The following is a 21,914-nucleotide window of genomic DNA, read 5'->3' on the forward strand; positions in this document are numbered from 1 at the left end:
GAAAAATAAGCACCCAGGGCTGATGAAAGTAATGCATTTGTCTCAGGGCAGGGGCTGAAATGTGCAGCTAAGTGTTCCGAGGGAGAAGCATGTTAATACCACATCTTTTCAGCAACCTTTGATGGACGTGGTAAGATTCTCAGGTCAGCGCGGCTCACCCCGGCAACGCACTGTAATAACTTATTTAAAAGGCAGCTGGCTTTTACAAATGGACTGTCTCGTCCCTTTTTAGGTTTTCGTTCTCAGAAATGTATTCTTTTATCAAAACAATATTCGCTCCCTGTAGTAAGAGCTCAATTATACCTTTTCTACAACAGAGGAGACTGCAGAGGTGAGCAGGTTTGGGAACTACCGTCCTTGGCTCTCAATTCTGGATGACATTCAAGCTCTGTAGAGACAAGCAGATAACCAGAAGGACATCAGACAGGGATTCTCATTCCTTTAGAGCAGGAGTTGGCAAGCTACCACCCACAGGCCAAACCTGGCCTGCGGCCTGTTTTTATAAATAAAGTTTTATTGGCATGCAGCCACGCCCGGTTGTTTACTTACCATCTCTGGCTGCTTTCCTGCTGCAAGGGCAGAACAGAGGAGTCAGGACACATACCACCTGGCCTGAAAGCCAAAACTAGGAACTCTCAGGCCCTTGATAGAACATGCACGCCGAGCTCTGTGCTGGAGAAGCGGTATTCGTCCGGCGGGCTTGCATCCTCTTCTGCGGGGCTAAAGGACTTGGAGTGGGAGAGAACACCTGACTCACTGAAGGCCTTTGCCTAGTTTGGTTGGGTTAAAGATACAAGAAAACAGAAACGCAACAACTAGGCAGTATCTCCAAGCGAGGACTTTAATGAACTGGTCGCTCTTACTGACATTAAAAACCAGTGGGATGTATATGAAATTCTCATTTTATCTCAAGAGAAGATCTCTCATGTTGGCAGCAGGACAGTCCTGCCCACCTCCAGGTGGCTGACATTACCCCCGCCCCCAGGGGACTTTGGTGAACGTGCTCATTAGTCAGCCTTATCCAGAGAAGAGCCACGGGAGAGGGGGAGAGGGGGAGAGGGGGAGAGGGGGACAGGGGGAGAGGGGGAGAGGGGGACAGGGGGACAGGGGGACAGGGGGACAGGGGGACAGGGGGAGAGGGGGAGAGGGGGACAGGGGGAGAGGGGGAGAGGGGGACAGGGGGACAGGGGGAGAGGGGGACGGGGGACAGGGGGACAGGGGGACGGGGGACAGGGGGACAGGGGGAGAGGGGGACAGGGGGACAGGGGGACGGGGGAGAGGGGGAGCGCGAGAGGAAGGGGCGCGGCTCAGAACTTGAGCGGGATGACTGGCCAGTACTTCGGCTGCTTGCGGTCGCAGTGCTTGTCGAAGCTGAGCTGCACGGCCGCCTCCATGGCCTGGATCTTGGCGGCGCTGGACCCGTACAGGTGCCGCATCTCGGCTCGGCGCCGCTCGCCGGGCCGCTCAGCCGGGGGCAGCGCGGAGCGGCGGCGCCTGTCGCGGTACAGGTCGTGATCCGCGTTCACGTAGTCTTCCAGGCGCGCCGCGTCCAGCTGCTGCTGTCGCCCTGGGAAGCAAGCGACACGCGCGCCGGAGACGCCGTGAGCCGGGTGATCTCGCCTGGCCCCCGGCCCCCTCCGCCCTCCCCTCTAAGTGCCCCGCGCCCGCCCAGCCGGCTGGGAGGTTCTCGGACTCTAAGGCGTGACCTGCGCCGGATTATCGTTATCTCCTTAGTTAGGAGGCGCATCGCTCACTCACTTATCAGAGGGCTACACGCAAATAGAAGTGGCAACAAGCCACCAGGAAACGTGTCAGTCCAAGTTATCCAACCTCTGCAACGGGCCCTGAAAACAGAGGAGAGAAATGCAACCACGTGGGTCTCCCTCTTCGTCTACACCGCTGCCCACAAGCTGCCCAGCGGGGCATGGCTGGTGGCGCTCACGTGGCTTCAAACACTGCACCGGGCCGGCAGGGAAAGGAAACGCTTCCCGGAAAGTCCAGTGTTGCAAGAAGTAGTACCTGCCACCACAAATGAGATGGTGGGGAAAAAAGTGACCTCTTTGGAAGAGGTATGGGTTTGAGGTCATCTGGAAAAGGGCAAGGCTAGCAGCTAGAGAACTCCACCACGATCAGGACCCCTGCGTGCGTCCCAAACGCAAATCACACCACACAAGGTTAACCGATTCAACCCTTGTCGAAGGTAAAAGGGCCAAGAAAGGATAATTCTGCGGATGGCAGGGAGGCCTTGGCCACCTCGTCTTGCTGCTGTGTTGCCCGCAGCAGCCGGCCCCCTTCCTCACCGAGGGATGGGACCTGCCCCTTCACCTCCCAGGTCAGCTTAGGCTAAACTTCAGGTGGGACGGTTATATGCTCTAATCCTACGAATTGAAATGGATTCTTGTAAAGCAAGACAGATTTACTCAGGTTATTCTCCCCTCTCGAATTTTACTGTAACAAGTCCTAGTATCGTAACTTGTATTCTTATGTAAATAGAAACAACATAAAAATGTCAACAAAACATAAGGTCAAATTTAGCCAACTGACAGATTTTTGTGACTGTCAAGAACAGAGAAACTGGTAGCAGAATGCACACATCTGTAGCCACCGCTAGCAAGAGAAATGCTAAGGAGTGAAGATGGTTGTAGGGGAATAAAACAATGATATAATTCTTTCCTTCGTTAAAAAAAAAAAAGTAGCCGAATGAAAGCTGAGTATGGAAGGGAACACAACAGCGAGCAAATCAAGTGAACGGCAAGCTATTTACATGGCTATGCTATTTATGTGGGTAGGCCCAGACACTCACAAATCCCGTTCTTTATAAATCGCACCTTGGAGCTGGAGGGAAGGAGTTTTACACACTTGGAAGCATTATTAAAAATGCATATGACCATTTGTCTCTTAGCACATCTGCAGTTTATTTTTAATTTTAAAAATTTTTTTCCCCCTGGAGTCAGTGCCACCATCTTCTCCCTACACTTGGTGATGCGGCTCCCCCGCAAACAGAGAAAAGAATGCCGGACATGAAGATAAAAGGTTCCAGCTCTACATCAAGCTTTACTGCTTACAATTTTAGAAAAGGCACTTTGCCTCACTAGATTTGGAGTTTCTCATTTGTAAAATCAGGAGGTTGGGACTGACCCCCACCGTCACTTCTGCAGTTTGTTTTTATACAAGGAAGTACTATGGGAATAAGCCAAATGACTGTCAAGCAAAAGAAATGCAATGTAACTGTTACCTTATCCACGAAAAAGACAGAATTGACCTACTGTGAAAGGCAGAACTAAACCAAAATATTGGCCTGATATGCAAATGAATGGGAGGTCAACAAGCATTTGTTTCTCATTTTTGGTCTTTCTGGCAAATCTGAAACTTCCGGATTTAAGATGTTCAATTCTCATGGGTGTCTGAATTCTACCACCTCCTCCCCTGGGACTACTCTTCCAAAGGCTTGGCATCTCCACCCGAGCCAGGGACAGAAGAGCCCCTCTGCCACCTGTGACACGTTACCAATCCTCGGCCCCGAGGAGACGATCCCACGTGATCCCTCAGAGCCTCTGCATGTAGATGACAGAGCCTCCCAGACCACGGGCCTTTCACTCTCGAATTTGTCCCAAGACTATCATCGTTCTCACTGACAGATTTAGTGACACAACAGATGTTCAACTTCCTGTCGAAATCAGTCTCTCAGTTTAAAAGTTTTAATAAACACTGGAATCTTTGCTATCTTAGTAAGTGTTGCTCTCTGCCGTTAGGATATGTGAATGTAACCTTTTTACTTTTGCATCTTTATTTTTCTTTTCCTTATAACTTAACATGGTTATAACGATGCTTCTTTCTGCTGCCCTTCTGACAAAAACTATCTTGCAGACGTTAAATCGGTCTAACAATTTATATGCCAAGAGCCCTTTCCTCTTATTGACAGCTGTGGACGAAACGCTACGTGACGCCTAAGCAACCCCAGCTGGCCGGCTGTCAGTGAAGCCTGTGCTATTTCCCGAGTCTGCACTCAGCATGTGCTCATCACAGCAACCATCACAGGGTTTTAGTTCTTAATAGACTTTATACGGTGTAAGCATAAAAGAATAAAAGACACGGCCCTCTGCTCTCGGTTCTCTATTTTTATCTCCTTCCCATCCAGGTTTCCTCATGAAAATTTAAGGCCCAACCCTGGTCCCCTCCCAGTCTCACAAGAAGTGTGGAGGTTTCCTGGTTTCCTGCACGGCGGGTAGCTGCCCACAAACGTAGATCGGAGGGCCGGGAAGCGGGTCCCCTGGCACCAGCGGCCCACCTGCGGAAGTCCACTACGGGGGAGGGCACTGTGGCCTTTACTCACCCTGTCTCCCCAGCCCTGGGGGAGGCCGCAATGCCCGACCCAAAGCAGGTGCTCAGAGGTTGTCAAGAAAAAGCTCAGACAAAGGCCAGACATTATTTTTTGTAAACAGCTGTTCCTTCCAGATGCTACTGGAGAAAAATGACAACCCAGGGATAGAGAAAGAGATGCTGAACTCTCAAAAGGCGCTGGGTAGGGCCCCCTCCCTCAGGTCCTTGAGTCTCCATGGGGGAGAGGTTGGGGGAGGGGGAAGGAAGGGGCACCGCTGAGTTGGGGGTCTGATTTTGTTCCCTTACATTTGAGTTGCTTTCCCTCTACTTACTCACAAAAAAAAAAAGTTCTAACATTAGACTATAAATTTGAAAACCAGTCAGCTTAAAACTAAATACCCTCAGACTAGCTGGGCGCTGGAGGCTACAGGTAGCACGTGAAAGTGCTTCAGTGTATACCGACCTAGGGGACCAAGCAAGCCTTAGGATGCAATACTCATTTGAGGGCATCCACTTATTCTAGGTTCTATTTATTGCCTCCTCCCTCCCAATGGAAGAAAGGATTCTCAATCACTGGCAGCTTTTCTTCCTGTCAAAACAAGGTGAGGGCTCAGCCAGCCAGATGGAAAGTCATCTGACTGAAGCAGAGAAGTCGAACAACACGCTTCAGACATAACTGAACAGGGGCCTTGTCATGCAGAGGTCGGTCATTTTTCCCGAAAACAGCTGTGGGACTCAGTGTTACCAAGCACTTTTTTCTTGTAGGATATTTGGCCAAGGCAATTTGTGTTCATACAAATCAGAGTATCTTTTTCAATTTCAGCTTTAAAACAGGGTTGTAGTGGGGTGAATAGCCTCCCCACAAATCTCCATCAACCCAGAACCTCAGAATGTGATCTTATTTGGAAATAGGGTCTTTGGGGATGTAATTAAGGATTGAGATGAGATGATTCTAGATTAGGGTGGGTCCTAAATCCAGTGAGAGTGTCCTTATGTGAGACAGAAAAGGACACATACAGACACAGGGGGAAACCATATAAAGATGGCGGCAGAGATGGCAGCTTTGCTGCCACAAGCCAATGAAAGCCAGGAGCTGCCAGAAGCTGGAAGAGGCAGGCCCTAGAGCCCTTGGAAGGAAGCGTGGCCCTGCCGACAGCTTGATTTTGGTCTTCTGGCCTGCAGAATTGTAAGAGAATAAATTTCTGTAGTTTTAAGCCACACGGTTTGTGGTAATTTGTTACAATAGTACTAGGAAACTAATTCAGGAGTTAACATGCATACAGAGTTAAAACAGGAAAAACAGTATTATACTATTAAGGAGAAACTCTACTGGACTCCATCTGTGTTCAGGGTATATAACCTTGATATTTTTTGCCTCAATCTATACATTTACATGGTGTTACCAATGTAGGCTTAAAGTCTATAGAGGAAAAAACAATCATGGGAAGTGACTTGGACTTCAGAGACCCTGACATAGCAGGAAAACATTCATTCAGTATTCCAAGATAATGAGCTCAAAGGCAGAACATTTTGGAGGACAAAGCACTAAGACAAATGAGTGTTAAAGAATGTGATTTCCCCCCATTTTTCTAGGATTAGCACGTCTGATTATATTCTCTGCTGTGTTGCCAGAGTTAATGACCTCAGCACGACCGAGCGAAAGCACAGACTTGATTTATGTCATGAATGCCTCGTTTCTGGCTTGTCAGCAACACACCCGGAACACAGGTGCTTGCCAGCAGGGCTGGAGCCATTACTGACGGGCCTTCCATCCTCACCCCACGTCCCTCACTCCACGACAGATGTAATCCCCTAGTCCGTGCGTTTCCATCCCTCCCTTCCATTTTTCTATGGCCATTCACACGTATCTTCTCACGGACTGGTTTGATGCCCCGAACATCTGGACTAGATGAAACACACACATGGTGGAATTGTGCTCAATCAGCACGATTCCACACTTGAATCTCATTGACGAAACTAAGATAGCTCCCTAAACACTGGGCCGTAGGTTTCGTTTTATCTTCTAGGTTTTCTGTGGAGGGTGGAATGAGGGAGAGCGGGATGGGTTCCAGCAGACTGACGGAAGGTTCACTAGGAAGACGAGAGTCTAAACCTTCCTGCTCGGGTGGACACAACGTAAAGGAGCAGATGTCGCCCATTAAATGTCCACAAAGTACACCTGGGCCCTTGGTAAGAACGGCACTTTGAGTGCTGGGTGGGGAGTGCACTTAGCCCTTTCTTTCCTTCCCCCTCATTCCGCACTGCCCCCATCCCTCAAAGCCTAGTGTGCACTCCGTTTCTCCACAACCATCCCGTGGAGCTCCTCTGACCACTGAGCCCACTGGCTCTTCCCCTCATTTGCAAGACTACCCATGGCCCACACCATAAATGGCTCTTGTAGGTATCATTTTAAACTTGATTTTGTCTTCTCTTCCCACATGGGTTTATGCTCTTTGAGAAAATGTCCCTGTTTGGGCCCGACATCTACTCCCAAAACACAGGTGACAACTATCTGACTGGCTCGTGCCGAGACAACAGTGGCAAGTGTTTGTTTCGGGGGGCCTGCTTCTCTACGGAGAATGAGAACTTTCACTCATTTTCCCTCTAAGTATTAGGACGAGGACCTCGCAGTCTCAACTGATGGTTATTTATGACTAAAAAATGATACCTTCCTTAACCTAACAATAAACATTTTTCCTAAGAAATAACGGACAACACAGCTGACCTTTTAAAACTTCACAACTGTCTACTTTCCCATAAGTAATGTTACCAGTGAAGTTTTAAATAACAGCAATATCTCGCTAGGAAACGATGACATATCATATAATCAAAAGCATGCCTGTTACCGCTGCACAAAAAAGAGTTCTTTGTTTACCCTACTTAATATTTTTTTGGTTTTTATTGCTGAAATATGTGAAATTAGAGACTGTCTGGAGGAACAGTAATCACAAACAAGAACACGCTGTCCAGTCTAAAGGATTTTATCCCAAGAAAATATTAAATAAGACTCAGATGAGGATGAATTATATAACGTATACATTCCTGTGGAGGTGAATAGTCCTGAAAAGCTAAATCTTTCAAGTTCAGCTGCATTTTCCCTTGCTAGTAATATTTTATACAATCTGTGTTCTCTAAATGATTCATGTTCAGGGCTGAATTTGTCCTAAGCGAATAAGTAGCTTCTAGTGGCTCAAAGAGCAAAACAACTTCAACCGAGTGTTCACATGACTCAGGTCCCTCATCTCTTTATTCAAACATTTCCCAACTGTGTATGTAACTAAACCTCTGTGAGCATTTCTAGCGAAGGTAATGGATTGGAAAGCACCATGGGCATTCCAATTACTTATGTCTGAATGCCATCATTCATGACTGCTCCAAGGAACACGAATTCATCCTATATGCCACTGAAAGTGCTGGTGAAAAACCTAGCGCTGGTGAAGTGCTGCCCATTATTTTTGGTGGGGCAGCGTCAGGCCCTGGCAGCTGCTTCTCACAGAGACTGCATCTTTCGCAGGAAGATTAGATTCCGACACCAAAGCCTGTTCTCACCCTCGCCAGACAACTCTCATGTCTCCCGGGGACCTGATAAAGCTTTCAGGGCGGACTGCAGGACACATGAGCATCAGAGATCCCAGCACAAGCAATTTTGAATTATGCTACAATTACACATTTTTAAAGCACAAAGTAGCGGAAGCTCAATGCGTTTAGTGTTGTTTTGAGGAAGGTGGAAGCAGGTTCATTTCCCCAGCCCGTGTAGGTTACTATATTAACTTATATCAAGCAAGAATGTCCTCGAAACAGAACTAAAAGTTGTGGTAATGACTACTTTGACAAAATTGTATTAGTGGCTCAATTCGACAGATATCAAAGCTTTTCATTCTTTTATGTTTTAAATATTCTAAATCAATTTAAGAGTTTGAAAAGTGCTGCCTAGGGCAGAAATGTATGACTTCTTTTTTTTCGAAGTCAGAGAACACTTTATTAAAAATATGCAGAATCTCAATCAAGCACTCACTAATCAGCAACCAGAGATGATCATACTAAGTGAAGTAAGTCAGACAGAGAAAGACAAATACCATATGATATCCCTTATATGTGGAATCTAAAATATGACACAAATGAACTTATCTATGAAACAGAAACAGACTCACATAGAGAACAGACTTGTGGTTGCCAAGAGGGAGGGGAGGTGGGAGAGGGATGGAGTGGGAGTTTGGGATTAGCAGATGTAAGCTTTTATATATAGGATGGATAAACAACAAGGTCCTACTGTATAGCATAGGGAACTATAATCAATATCCTGTGATAAACCATAATGGAAAAGAATATGAAAAAGAATATATAAATGTACAACTGAGTCATTTTGCTATGCAGCAGTAATTGACATGACATTGTAAATCAACTATACTTCAATTAAAAAAAATAACAATCAAGCACTAATCAAGACAGTATCAGAGTAAAACCGGTTTATGGTTAATAATCCATGTTAAAGGATGAATTATTAGCAACAAACCATAACGACTAACACTTCTTGGGCACTAACTTCCGTACAGAGCACTGCTGTATAACTTTTCTTATCTCAGTTAATCTTCATAGTTACCACCCCATTCATTAGAATCCCCATTTCACAGATGAGGAGACTGAGGCACAGGGTAGCGGTGCACAGGATAAGAACCTCCAGCTAGTAAGTGCTGCAGCGGGGCTGGAAGCCTGTGATTCCAGCGGTCCTGCCACAGCTACCCCTGTATAATTCTACTAACAATAATGTAAGTATTGGTGAGTAGGGATGGAGGTTGTAAGGGTTTCCATAAAATTCCCTCTTTTGTTGGTTTGCTATCTAGATCACGGTAAAACAAACATGTACCAGATTTTCTTCACAGCAGTGACAAGACCTGTGTGGTTCACTTATGTCCCACTCACAGACTGCATTTGGAAACAAAGAAAATTCTGACAGGGTGACTGTATTAGTTTCCTAGGGCTGCTGTAACAAAGTGCAGCACACTGGGTGCCTTAGAACAACAGAAACGTCTTGTCTCACAGCTGGGGAGGCCGGAAGTCTGAGATCAAGCTATCGGCAGGGCCGTGCCCGTCCAGAGGCGCTAGGGAAGGTCTGTTCCAGGCCTTTCTCCCAGCTTCTGGAAGTTCTTGGCTTGTGGCAGCAGAACTCCAGTCCTCTCGTGCCGTTCTCCCTGGGTGCGCGTCTGTCTCTATTTCCAAATTTTTCTCTTTTTATAAGGACACCAGTCATACTGGATCAGGGCCCACCCTAATCTCATTTTAACTTGTTACCTCTGTGAAGACCCTCTCTCCAAATAAGTCACATCCTGAGGTCTGGGTGGGGGTTAGGACTCCAACAAATCTTTTTTTAGGGGACACAATTCAACCCGTAACAGTGACGATAATAATAGGACTCGGAGCCCTGACGTAAACTAAGCAGATTTAGGGATGATATCAAACGAAACATGCAGTTCCTCAAGTTTATAAAATATTCAATGCCTACTTCACCTTGTAAAATGGCCCAAAGAACCATAGCAAGTTTAGCACTTCATGGGATAAGGTTTGAAAAGTTCTGATTTAAGGCTTATAATTAATACTGAAAGACTTCATTCATTCATTCAAAATAATATTAAGTGCCTGGCAAAACTTAGCAGGCAATTTTCATGACTTTTTCTTAACCTACCTAGAATTCTACCTGACAAAGGCAAGACGGAGAAACAGGGATGGTTCTTAACCAGACGTCTGTAACTGAACTGCTGACAAGTGAAGGACGCATTTCATTATTCTATTTTCACGTCACTCATCTCTATTTTTCATTGAATAACTCTGTCAGGTTTATTTTAAATTAGCAGGTCATTCAAAACGGCCTTTTAGGTGGCTGGGGTTTGCTCCCATCCTTAATTACAACTTCTATCATAAATGTGGCACTCTCTCTGGCAGGAAAAACATGTTCTTCTGCCTTTGGGTACGGACAACAGAAACAAGACCTGTCTCCATCATATTTTCTTTTTCAAAAGCTGTAACAAACAGCATTCCAACCACACGTGGACATGCTCCAATGCCAACTCTCCCTCATCTGTTACATACTTTTAAATTAGACTAACAGTTATTTCAAATGTATTTTGAAAAAAGGTAAAATTTATTTCCGAAGATCAAGGAAAGACATGCATTCTATGTGTAATAGAAAGTACTGTTTTAAAAATACTTGTTTGCATATACTTTCTAATATACATCAAAGAAGTCAAAGGTTTAATCAAAAGAAGGGAAGTAAAACTGAATGAGTAGTGAAGAATCACAGGCAGACACTAAAGGGCCTGAGACTTTATACACAGCCCACCGCTCAGTTCCTGGCACCCAGTGGGGGAATCAATAAATGCTCGCCCATCATTAGGAAAACACAGATCAATCAAGATGTAAATGAAATGCACCCATCCCCAGGCTTCTATGTCTCCGTTTACTAGAAAATTCTAGGCAAAATATATAATTAGAACTCAATAAAAACAATATTGAGACAGCATGTTGTAATAGGGAGAAAAGCATTTGTATGTCTGTTACAGACACTTAAAATGTAAATGGGCTGGTGAATCTTAACAGTAAGGAAAGCACAAAAAGCAGTTTTAGTTTTTTGTGGCAAGTTAGTAAGAAATTAAAAAAATAAAATTCCTGCTTTCCGACTGAAGATTTAAGACCATTATCATAATTCTCTCTAACCCCAGGAACAGACAGCCACGGCACAGGATCAAACCAGAGAGGGTAAATACCAGGCATTTTGTTATTCTTTTTAGGTTCACACTGGTGTCTACTCTGAAGGGAGCTTGAGATTTAAGACTTGGTAGCTCTGCAACACCAGGGCAGTCTCTGAGCTGTGTACCAGTGAGGTGGCAACAGCATTTTAGGAACCTAGTGGTCCTAAGCCCTGAGTCTGCGCTAGAGGAACGAGCACGGGAACTGGAGTCACACAGACCTTGCTTTGAATCCTAACGGCAAATTACTAGTTGATACCACAGAACAAGTCCATGAAGCTCCTGAAGGCTCACTTTCCTTATATGTGAAATGGGCTTAAAACCTTGAGGGACTGCTGTGTAGACTAGGGAATGCACACACACACACATGCATGCACACACCCCATCTGGTGTATTGTCTGAAATTCAGTAAATGGCAGAGGTACTATTAGGATAAGTTTTGTTCTAGAACTAAAAAAACAAAAGTCCTATATTAAAACAACCCTGGAAACTAATGTAAGTGAGGTACCACATGACCAGAGCTTTTCCAGGCTTAGGATTGGGTCTGAAATATTATCTGTACCCAAGGGAGGACTTAGAAGGTTATAAATGAGGGCCGGACGGGACTTCCCTGGTGGTCCAGTGGGTAAGACTCCATGCTCCCGAAGCAGGGGGCCTGGGTTCAATTCCTGGTTGGGGAACTAGATCCGGCATGCATGCGGCAACTAAGAAGCCCGCATGCCAGCGAGTGCTGAAATGAAGATCCTGCGTGCAACAAGTAAGAGCCAGGGCAGCCAAAATAAATAAATAAATAAAAATAAACGTGGGCAGGAGACAAGGCCAGAGGCGGGGCGGGGCAAGGCCGCGGAGCGGGGCGGGCTGCACTTACGGCGCTCCTCCTGGTGCCTCTCGGTCTGGGCGAAGTACTGGCGTAGCTCCTCCGTGATCTCCATGTTGCTCACGTCGCATTCTATGCCGCCATCGTCGGACTCGCTCTCTTTCTCCTTCTCCTCCTCTGCGGACCAAGCTGGCTGTTCTCTGCCGCGTGGATGTGGTCCACGCCCGCCAGCGCGTGAATGACGGCGGTGGGAGTCCCGGGAGGCTGGGGGGCGCTTGTAGCAGGACTGAGGGCTTCTGCCCTTGTTGGCATAAGCGCTCTGGGGAGGGCCCATGGCAGAAAAGTACCACGGGGAGGTGCTGAAAGATTTCACGGCCTTCCTGTAGGCATTCTGATGGCTGCGCATCCACGCCATCGCTTGATGGTAATGTTGCCAGTATCTTGCGTAGACCGGGTGAGAGGACCAAGACTCCAGAGCTTGCGCTGTTGCCGGCTACAAAACACAAAGAAATGTAGGCTAGACACCACGCGGTTCAGCCTCAAGAGAAACCTTCAAACGTTCAATCAACTAACCGTGTGTTTACTGGGTATCTACTAAATATCTCCTCTCCACGAGGGTGCTACGGGGCCAAGGAGAATATAAGACGGATCCACGCCCACGATGGGCGCCAGGCGTGTGCACACTTGCTCTGAAGTACATGCGCATGAGGCACACACAGAACAATTAGTTTGAGGTTACGGCCCATTATAAAGTGGGGACAGAGGCTAATAATGATCATTTCTAGATGAGACGCAGGGGGCAGGAGGACCCGATGTCTATCATCTTGGCCCTTTCTACCCACTGTGATTAAATGACTAATTCCAAGTTAGAAACGCCTGCCAAGAACCACATGAACTGGTGAGCATGACGTTCTCTGGTCCCTCCCTCTCTGCCCCCTAAACACGTGCTGGCGGCCCACTCCTCAGTGCCTGGGACAAAAGATGACGAGCAACACACCCGATGGTGCTCTACCTTTAGTTTTCTGAGGTATTTCTTTGGTCTTCTCCATCATGCAATGAGACACCAAGACCTTAAGGACTAAAACTTACCTTTTTTCTCATCAGTTAAAAAAAAAAATCTTACCTCTGCTGCCATCTCTGATTGTGAAGGTCCAAACGAGCGCCGAAACTGGGGAAGAACAAGCACAGTGCAGACGTCTGGTCAGTCCAGGGCTGTGATATTCGTAGCTATTTTGTGGTTCGCAGAGCGGCTCCTCAGAGGCTGCTCTCTCCCCAGGACGGTGCCTGATCGTCACGCAACACACCACGACAGGACCGACACCTGGGCTAGTGGTCTGAAAAGGAGGGATCCCCTTAGGTGTGACGCAGTGGCTCAAAGGACACTGCATTTTTCAAGTATAGTACTTGTTTCCCTATTGAAAGTAAAGTTCACGAGGGTAACCACATAAATAGCTAGTCATATGTATGTAAAAAAATAATACACGGAACATGAACTAAAAATGTACAACTATTACTTTATTTACTAACCCATAGTTCATGCCAATGCCTATTTAAATTAACCCTGGAGGGCTTCCCTGGTGGCGCAGTGGTTAAGAATCCGTCTGCCAATGCAGGAGACACGGGTTCGAGCTCTGGTCTGGGAAGATCCCACATGCCGCGAAGCAACTAAGCCCATGTGCCACAACTACTGAGCCTGCGCTCTAGAGCCCGTGAGCCACAACTACTGAAGCCCATGTGCCACAACTACTGAAGCCCGCGTGCCTAGAGCCCGTGCTCCGCAACAAGAGAAGCCACCGCAATGAGAAGCCCGCGCACCACAACGAAGAGTCGGCCCCACTCGCCGCAACTAGAGGAAGCCCGCGTGCAGCGGCGAAGACCCAATGCAGCCAAAAATTAAATAAATGAATAAATAAATTTATATATAAAAAAAAAGTTCATTAAAAAAAATAAATAAATTAACCCTGGATCTCCCAGAGGCCTGAGTAGAATAGAATACATCTTGCCAACTCACTGGAAATCTTTGTTGGGTCTTGCTGCAGGCCTGGGACTTGGAGAAGCCTCTCTAAATAAAACAACTCTCTCGGCTGGGTTGTACCCTGGGCTTTAAGCCCCCCAAATGCACCTTGCTTTGGTTTTGACTGCAAAAAGCATCTTTCAGCCAGCGTGTGACACTACAGTCTCCCTGCCTACCCACGCTGCGTCTCTGCGGGAGGAGGAACTGGTCACCTGGGGACTCCACCAAGTGACCGCGTAGGATACCTTTGCCCAACAGCCTTGCTCTGCCAGGATTTACTCCCTTCCGTGCTATCTACCTCTTGTGATTTACTGATATGGCAGGAAATACCTCAAGGTAAAGTTTAATCTGCATCTGCACCTTTTACAACCTATTTAAAACACACTTCAATTTTTTCCCTTCTGTTCAAGGGTTCAGAGATGCTCAAGTGCCAGCCGACACCAGAATGTACTTTAAAAAAAAGTTAAACAAAAGCAATAGCCTAAAATGCATGAGAATTTAAGCAGCTATGAGACAAAACCCCTAACACAATGTGATGCTGAGCAAACAGGTACTTGGGTTTTGAAACTCTGGAAATCAGATACCGAAGGAGTCCTATTTTTCCTACTTTACTTAATCATAGGGTAGAATTTTAAAATCTCCAAGCCTTAAGAAATAAACTTGACTTATTTTGTAATCTCCACCAGATGTTTTGCTATGGTTAATGTGGAACACTGAGATGTTAAATTGACCCCATCTTTTAAGATTTAGCCTAAAGAGAAAGATTCACATTCTTTTTAAATATAATAAGCTTTCAAAGAGGGTATTTCCAAGAGGGCTGACATGGTCTTCCGTAAATTTTTCTTAAACACAGCCCACACTTCCTGTTCCCTGTTCTAAATTCACAAACACACACACATGCAGTGAATGTAAACTGGGGAAAAGCTAACAAGTACAGTGAAAATACAAGTGTAAATTATTGTTCACATCACTTTACAACTATAATTTAAAGGCTTAAAACATAAACAATTATCTGAAAATCTGGCTAACTGCTATGTGCTTTACAGGCTACCGAAGAAATGCATATAAAAACAGTCAATACTACTAAGGGGCTAACCACCTACAGAAATAAAACCAACACAAAAGAAATTACAGTAGAGATCAGTATACACTTGAGTGCTAAAGTGTAAGGTGCAGCCTTTAAGTGGCTAATTCACTCCAGCCAGGTTTTATATGTCTACCACTGAAATCTGAACAGCTTTCTGAGCGCCTGAAGCACAAAATGACATTAAAGTGAACTCCATGTGTATCTTAATCAAATTTGTTTTAGAGATTAACAATTAGCATAGGAATTAAATTTAAAAAGCCTATGAGACATCTGCGCATCTTGGGGAAATTAAGAGTTTTGAATCCAGACTTCTATGCCTTATAAAATACGTACTTAGAACCAGATCAATGTAAATATTAATTACCTCGAACTGGGAGATCTGACAGCTTCAGATATGTAATAAATATTATTGTGATTGAACACTACTGCAGACCTCAGACAATCCTGTTTTTATTTATAATTGGGAAAATCCAGCCTGGCTTTAGAAGCAGTAGTACCAGTATTCTGAAAATGCACAAGATGGCTTATGAGAGGCTCCCCTCTGCAGAGCTAGAAGTTAGGCATGCGTGGTAGAGTAAACAACTGTTTAAGAGGTTCAAGTGTAATTCAACGAGTTCCCCAGGCTGTTCAAATGCCAATGGCTGTGATTAAAAAGGGATGGGAATGCTAATTTGAGGAGTGGTTATTTACTTATGCCTTTGATTCAACAAATAATTTGATAGAAGGGCTGCCACGTTCCACTGCCTCAGAAATCACGACAGCCACTCTGGGCACTTTTGCAAGAAAGCAGCCAGGACTAGGAGCTGGGATGACCGAAGAAAGCCAGTCCCAGCATTTGGACCAGAAGCCGTTCAGATTCAGCGCAGGCTGCTGACTACCTATAAAGCATATCAACTCATCTGCCGAGATGCTGACCTCTTTTAAGACCCAGGCCATTAAGGAAAGATGAATTTACATTAATCATGGAACACAGGCCCCTTTGTCATCGATTTTCTTCTGATTATGCTTTCCTCATTGCTTTGGCCACTGGGACACTTACAATCAAACCTGCTGCCATCTTCTAGCACGTTTAGAGTCCTCAGGCTGCTCATTTCACCCTTGGATTTATTATTTTCCCTCCCCAAATCCCAAAACCTATGTATCATATCCTTTTACATTTTAAGTATCTTTAAGATTCCTAAAATCCTATAGATACTCAATTAAAAAGAGTATCGCTTATATGTGGAATCTAAAAAAAAAAAAAATGATATAAATGAACTTATATACAAAACAGAAAGAGATCCACAGACAGAAAACGAACTTAAGGTTACCAAAGGGGAAAGGTGGGGGAGGGATACACTAGGAGGTCGGGATTAACATATACACACGACTATATATAAAATAGGTAACCAACAAGGACCTACCGTATAGCACAGAGAACTCTACGCAATACTCTGTAATAACCTATATGGGAAATGAATCTGAAAAAGAATATATAACTGAATCATTTTGCTGTATACTTGAAACTAATACAACATTGTAAACCAACTATACTTCAATAAAAATAATAAATAAATAAAATAAAATTTTCTTCAAGTTGAACAAAATATTCCTGAGAATGAATGACAAATTAATCAGTCTCTCTCAAATCAAATAAGAAAAAGTATAGAAAAACACATCTAAAGAAAGAGCAGTTTGCATAGAACTTTATTATTAGCTCGCTATTCCCAGTATTACTGTTGGTGTTTTATACCAGCAAATTTTTTTCTCTAAAGGGCCAAATAGTAAATATTCTGGGCTTGTGTGTCACATATACTGTTACATAGCCGTCCTCTTTTTTTTTAAATTAAAAAACAACCCTTTAAAAATGTAAACATCATTCTTAGCCGTGGGCCATCGCCTGCCCACCCCTGCTTTATGTTAAATCCATTACGAGGCCCCATAGACCCTGCCCTCAGTATGTTGAGCATACTAATTGTTCCTCGCTTTGCACTTGGAAATCAGTGGAGGAACTCTGAGATTCTCACCCGTCTTATAAGTTATTAGGCTCAGAATAAGACTAGTGGAAGCAAGAAAACTGTGATTATGACCAACAGCAATTTGGTGACCAGTTCCTAATACTGGGGACAAAAGAATCCTCTCTGTGACTAAATAAGCAAATCGGACCATTTCTTAAAGAGCTCCATAGACATTTAAAGACTTAATTAAGAAAAACAAAAAACAAAACAAAAAACACCCCACCCTGACTCCTGCAAAACAGGACCAATCAACAGGGCTTAGAAAGCCTATGTAGTGCCGTGATTTCTGATGGAGATTCTACTAGCTGCCCCGGGCTAGGCAGGAACCCAACAAGGACGGGAAGCAGGAGAGAGTTCCGAGTGTTTATTCCCTGGAAGAAGGAACCCATATCCTTCCCGGCTGACCACATCAGTTAGCACCCAAGGGAAGGTGAGACCCTACTCTTAAGAATGGGCCCTGTTAGCTTTTCAAAGCTGGGTTCCACAAAGGAGCTTAATTAAGGACCTAATAAAAATGCCTGGGCTTCTGAAAAGCCAACATTAAAATAATTCTAGACACTACAGCAGTACTGTCACACACCACCACCAGCTCAAAGAAAAGAAAGCTTAAGGTAGCAGCAGATTGAGCTGCCCTTTCAATGGTTTTTAATTTTATCTTTCATTCCCCACCTCCCCAGAGTGTCTCCGACTCTTTTCTGGCACCTGGCTTCGTGTACTGCACAGCAACCTTTCTCCTAATGGGATGGTGGAGATGAAAGAAAAGAGAGGGTCAATGTCAGGGAAGGCCAGGATTCACGGCACTACCAACTGGGCAGCCCTCTCCAGGGAGGACAATGGCACGATAGTCACTGCCCAGCTGAGCCTGGGCGAGTACAGAGACCGAATTCATTGTCTGTCCTCAGTCACCAGAAGAGGAAGGAAAAAAACAGCGTTGAGGAAAAAAACAGCGTTGAGGTCATTCACGAAACACTGCTGAGGCCCACAGGCAAAAGGCAGTGCCTCTGAGTCTCGAATGATATATTTTTCCATATAGCCTTTCTTAAAAACTGCACTCATTCTTCAATGACTCTGCTTATCCTGGGAGACACATTTTTAAATGCATAAATATACATGAACAACAACAGACGTGAGCTTTGTGGTTTTCAATGAATAAAATGTGACTATTTCCATTGAGTCATTAAACATTTCCACCAATAAGGAATGTGGCTTTGTTGAAAGGTAGTGACATTGTACAAATTTTTTTTTTTTTTTTTGGCCGAGCTGCACAGCTTGTGGGATCTTAGTTCCCCGACCAGGGATTGAACCTGTGCCCCGGACAGTGGAAGCACGGAGTCCTAACCATTCGACCACCAAGGAATTCCTTGCACAAATTCTTTTTACTGCCTATTTAGATTCTTATAAATATAGGATCTAGGATGCATCATAGCAACCAGATAAATAAAACACAAATTCCCTTCGAAATGATAATGTATCCTCTGTAACTGGATTTTCCTCTCTATCCTCCTTTTCCACTAGAATTCTGAAAATTAAATACATGAAAACTCATCGGCTTTGATTTTTGCATAGAAACACATTCAACGTTGGTCATTAAATAAGATACACAGCCTTCCCATAAGGCTCTCCCTAATTTGGTTCTCTGAGCCAACCGGAGAATTGGAGGGCTCTAATTAGGCCTTCAGTACACACAGTTTCAAGGTAGAAGGAACGGGGTCTGCTGGAGATGGCTCAAAATAAATGACGGTATGGTGAGAAATCTGAATTACATACATTGAGTCATATGCAGTTCTACGGAATCTCGGTATATGCGGTAATAACCCTATCAGAGAAGGTGTCTCCCAATAAACGCACACACTGGTAGGAACTTCCTCAACTAAGACGAATGAGAAAATGCGGTTTTTTGGAGAGCACTGCTTCTTGCCGGCGCCCCCAGCTTCGATCTGAGGCTGGCAAGTTCATCTGGCTTGCTGCCCTCAGAGGCTCCCTCCTGTGGCTTGGCGTGGTCCCGGCTTAGTGATTTGGACACCAGAGATGGCTCAAGTCTGAACGGCCTTTTCCCACCCTCAGCAGTCCAAGCTCCACCTTTCCTCCAGACACAGGCCTCCTACAAGCGCACAAGCTACTGTGTTTAGAAGGCCTGCCTCTGTCCGCCTGTAACAGTTAAAACTGATGGGTGAGGGAGCCTCAAACCTGAGTTTCATTTCCCTTTCATTCTCTCGACCCCAAGCCCCAATTTACTCTTCTGGCTGTTGCGATAAGAAGCAATGTCACAATGAAGGCACAGCATGGGGAAGGAGGAAGGCTGAAAGGATGTAGTTAACAGTTCTTCTTTTTCATACAAACCATATTCTACCCACAGGATGGCACTGTTTAATTTGTCAGCAAGGGTGATGGATTTGGGAATGGATTTATTTGCAAGTTCACCAAATCCCCACGTGACTAACATAAGAATCAGAGGTGAAATATGAGGACAGCCCCAAAACAACGTTACCCCCGACTCTTGCACACAACAGGCAATGTGAAAGCTGAAAATTGGGGTAACCGACAAGGACAGAATACAACGCAAAAGAGGAAACAGATAAGCTCCCTTCACTGCAAGTATATTCTTCAAATAGCAAAACCTAGTGTGACCATGAAGGAATAAGGGTTGGCCAGGTAGGTAATACAAGTTAAGAGCATAAACCACGACTGGTTTAAAGTGGTTAAAGTCACCATCGGATGTCAGGAGCCTTATTTCAAGTTTTCCTTCCATAAACACATACAGGGTAATTCCACGTTAATCTCTCTTTTCTGAATTTAAACGGCACTCACTATGCCCCTCTCATTTGGGCATTTAATCAATTACTTGTAGGCCTGGATTCTGCCATCTGTTCCTTTTAAATTTCCTTTTTTCCTTCCAGCATACAAAAATCATAGCTAATACTTCCTGCCCTTGGATGCTGTTGGGATCGCCATTTCCTGTTACACTCTCCTCCAACCTCTACCCTCCCTAAAATCATTGAGTAGCTAGTAACTCAAATAACTCTGGCTATAAAGCTCCAAATCTTTTCGGAAAGTAGATATCTAAATACATTAATATGTTTTCAAAGATATTTTCAAATCATCTGACCTTTGATCAACAAGTTATGCTCTTTTTTCACCTGTTCACTTTTTTACACTGTTCTATAGCTGGATTTCCTATTGTAGAGAAGTACAGACGTCCCTCGGTGTTCGTGGGGAATTGGCTGCAGGACCTCCCCCCGCAAGAGACCAAAGTCCGCGGATGCTCAAGTCCATTATATAAAATGGCGTGGTAGAGTCGGCCCTACGTATCCGCGAATGCGGAAGGAAGTTTCAAGAGTTCCGCACCTATTTTGTGAATTCTCCAACCTCTGCTCTATGCTTACTTGTTCAGTTTTCCTCCCTATCCTGCTCATTTCACCCTATCCTTACATGTTGCACCCTAAAAACCAAAATAATCCTTCACCCTCTGTAAAACACTTTTAGAATGAAAATTCTCTCTGGAGCTTTAGTTTATATACTTTCCCAGCACAGCAACGAATACTCAGAGGAGATCTGTACACCTTACTGTGAACTTGCCTTCAGTTATGCCGATCCAAAGTTACTAGGTAACAGTCTTGGAAAATATACGGTTTCTGTTCACATTGCCATCCCAAAGGAGCTGTTACTCCTATAAACTATATTTGTAAAAACTGTACGTGTAAAGGTTACCCCCACCCCATAATTCATGGGAACTCTGAGAGTAAGTAACTCCAGAAATGTTATTTGTGTTATTAATCTTCAGTCTAAACTTTCAAGTAATGTTATTCTGACTTAAGGTGCAAAACAGCTGAATACAGAATCTAGCCTGTGAAACAACTTTAAAAATCATTCCTGAAAAAAATAAACTTATTCAGAACCATCTGGTCTGTACTAAGGGACTCTCAGGATTTCAGAGCTAAAAGGTACTTCGTTGGCCACTGGTGCAACTTCACTTAACTACTGAGGAAGAACAGAGGGAAAAGACATTCTCCACCTTCACAGGTAAGGCGCAGAGAAGACCGCAGGTGCCAAATGTTCTCCAGGTAACTACCATCAAAACCTCTGACCTCCCACAGAGGTCAACGTGCGAGGAAAAAGAGAGGAAAAAAAAAACCCAATTTTTGAATAGACGGGCCAATATCCTAGCCTTCCCTCTAAGGATGAGGCTGACCTGGGTGATCTGTTCTGATTCTGGGCTGGATGGGCAAAGCCCGAATTCACCTTCCAGACCTACCTTGACATGGTGTTACCTGGCACATCAGAATCACAATGGGGAGCTTTCATAAAAATACCGATGCCGGGGCCCCACTTCTGGAAATTCGAATTTAACTGGCCTGGCATGGAGGCCCGGGCATTTAAAAGCCATCCAGTGATTCTGGCGCACGGCAGAGCCGAGGGGCTCTGGAACCAGTTCCCGCTCACAATTCGCGGGATGCTGATAATTACGACGATAACGTGACAGCCAAGCCGTCTGCTCTCCCGGCCTCAGAGAAAGTCAGGCTCAGGGGCCGCCAGGCTCAGGGGCCTCCAGGGGCCTCCTTCACTCCCCAAATGAAACCTAGCCGCCCCCGGAGTCACCTCGAGGGCGCGTAGCTTGCGAATCCTGGGCGGTGGGCGAGCAGGGACCTATTTCCGGTGGGAAACAGGAGACGCGGTGCGTGGGAGAGGCTGTTGCCGGGGCGACTAGGCGTGAGCGTCCGGTGCGGGTCACGTGGCCATGACGTGCAGGAAGTCCAGCCCCCCCCGCGGTTGACGTCACGTCCTCGCCGCGTTCCGCACCACGCAGGGGGAGTGGCGCGCAATGGGGGCTCCGCCTCTCGGGGCGGAGCGTGGGGACGGCCGGTGCAGGGTGTAGAGACCGAGTCGCGGCCCTCCGGTGGGGGCAGTCCTGTGCCTCGGGGTCGGGCGGTGGTCGGGAAGA

General features: G+C 45.4%; 1 protein-coding gene across 6 annotated transcripts; it reads right to left on the reverse strand.

Annotated features, from left to right (window-relative positions):
* Window positions 1–1,259: 1,259 nt before the first annotated feature.
* GEMIN8 (gem nuclear organelle associated protein 8) lies at window positions 1,260–21,691 on the reverse strand. 6 transcript variants are annotated; one of them, XM_036840932.1, is made up of 5 exons: window positions 21,572–21,691; window positions 16,382–16,438; window positions 13,001–13,045; window positions 11,929–12,370; window positions 1,260–1,567 (listed from the first exon to the last, which is right to left on the reverse strand). In XM_036840932.1, exons 3-5 carry the CDS (start codon window positions 13,010–13,012, stop codon window positions 1,308–1,310), a joined length of 714 nt encoding a protein of 237 aa, XP_036696827.1. In that variant the 5' UTR covers window positions 13,013–13,045; window positions 16,382–16,438; window positions 21,572–21,691; the 3' UTR covers window positions 1,260–1,307. The 6 variants fall into 6 exon arrangements, with proteins under 6 accessions (XP_036696827.1, XP_036696824.1, XP_036696823.1 ...); XM_036840929.1 differs by having other exon boundaries at window positions 13,001–13,211; XM_036840928.1 differs by lacking the exon at window positions 16,382–16,438 and having other exon boundaries at window positions 13,001–13,211; window positions 21,572–21,687.
* Window positions 21,692–21,914: the final 223 nt, after the last annotated feature.

The sequence above is a fragment of the Balaenoptera musculus genome, chromosome X (assembly GCF_009873245.2).
Source record: "Balaenoptera musculus isolate JJ_BM4_2016_0621 chromosome X, mBalMus1.pri.v3, whole genome shotgun sequence".
In the NCBI taxonomy this organism is placed as follows: domain Eukaryota; kingdom Metazoa; phylum Chordata; class Mammalia; order Artiodactyla; family Balaenopteridae; genus Balaenoptera; species Balaenoptera musculus.

Excerpts from the sequence above, each read along its gene's own strand:
- GEMIN8 (XM_036840932.1), bottom strand. Across the intron at positions 1,568-11,928 it reads GAGGCACCAGGAGGAGCGCC|GGCGACAGCAGCAGCTGGAC; the intron begins GTAAGTGCAGCC and ends CTTGCTTCCCAG.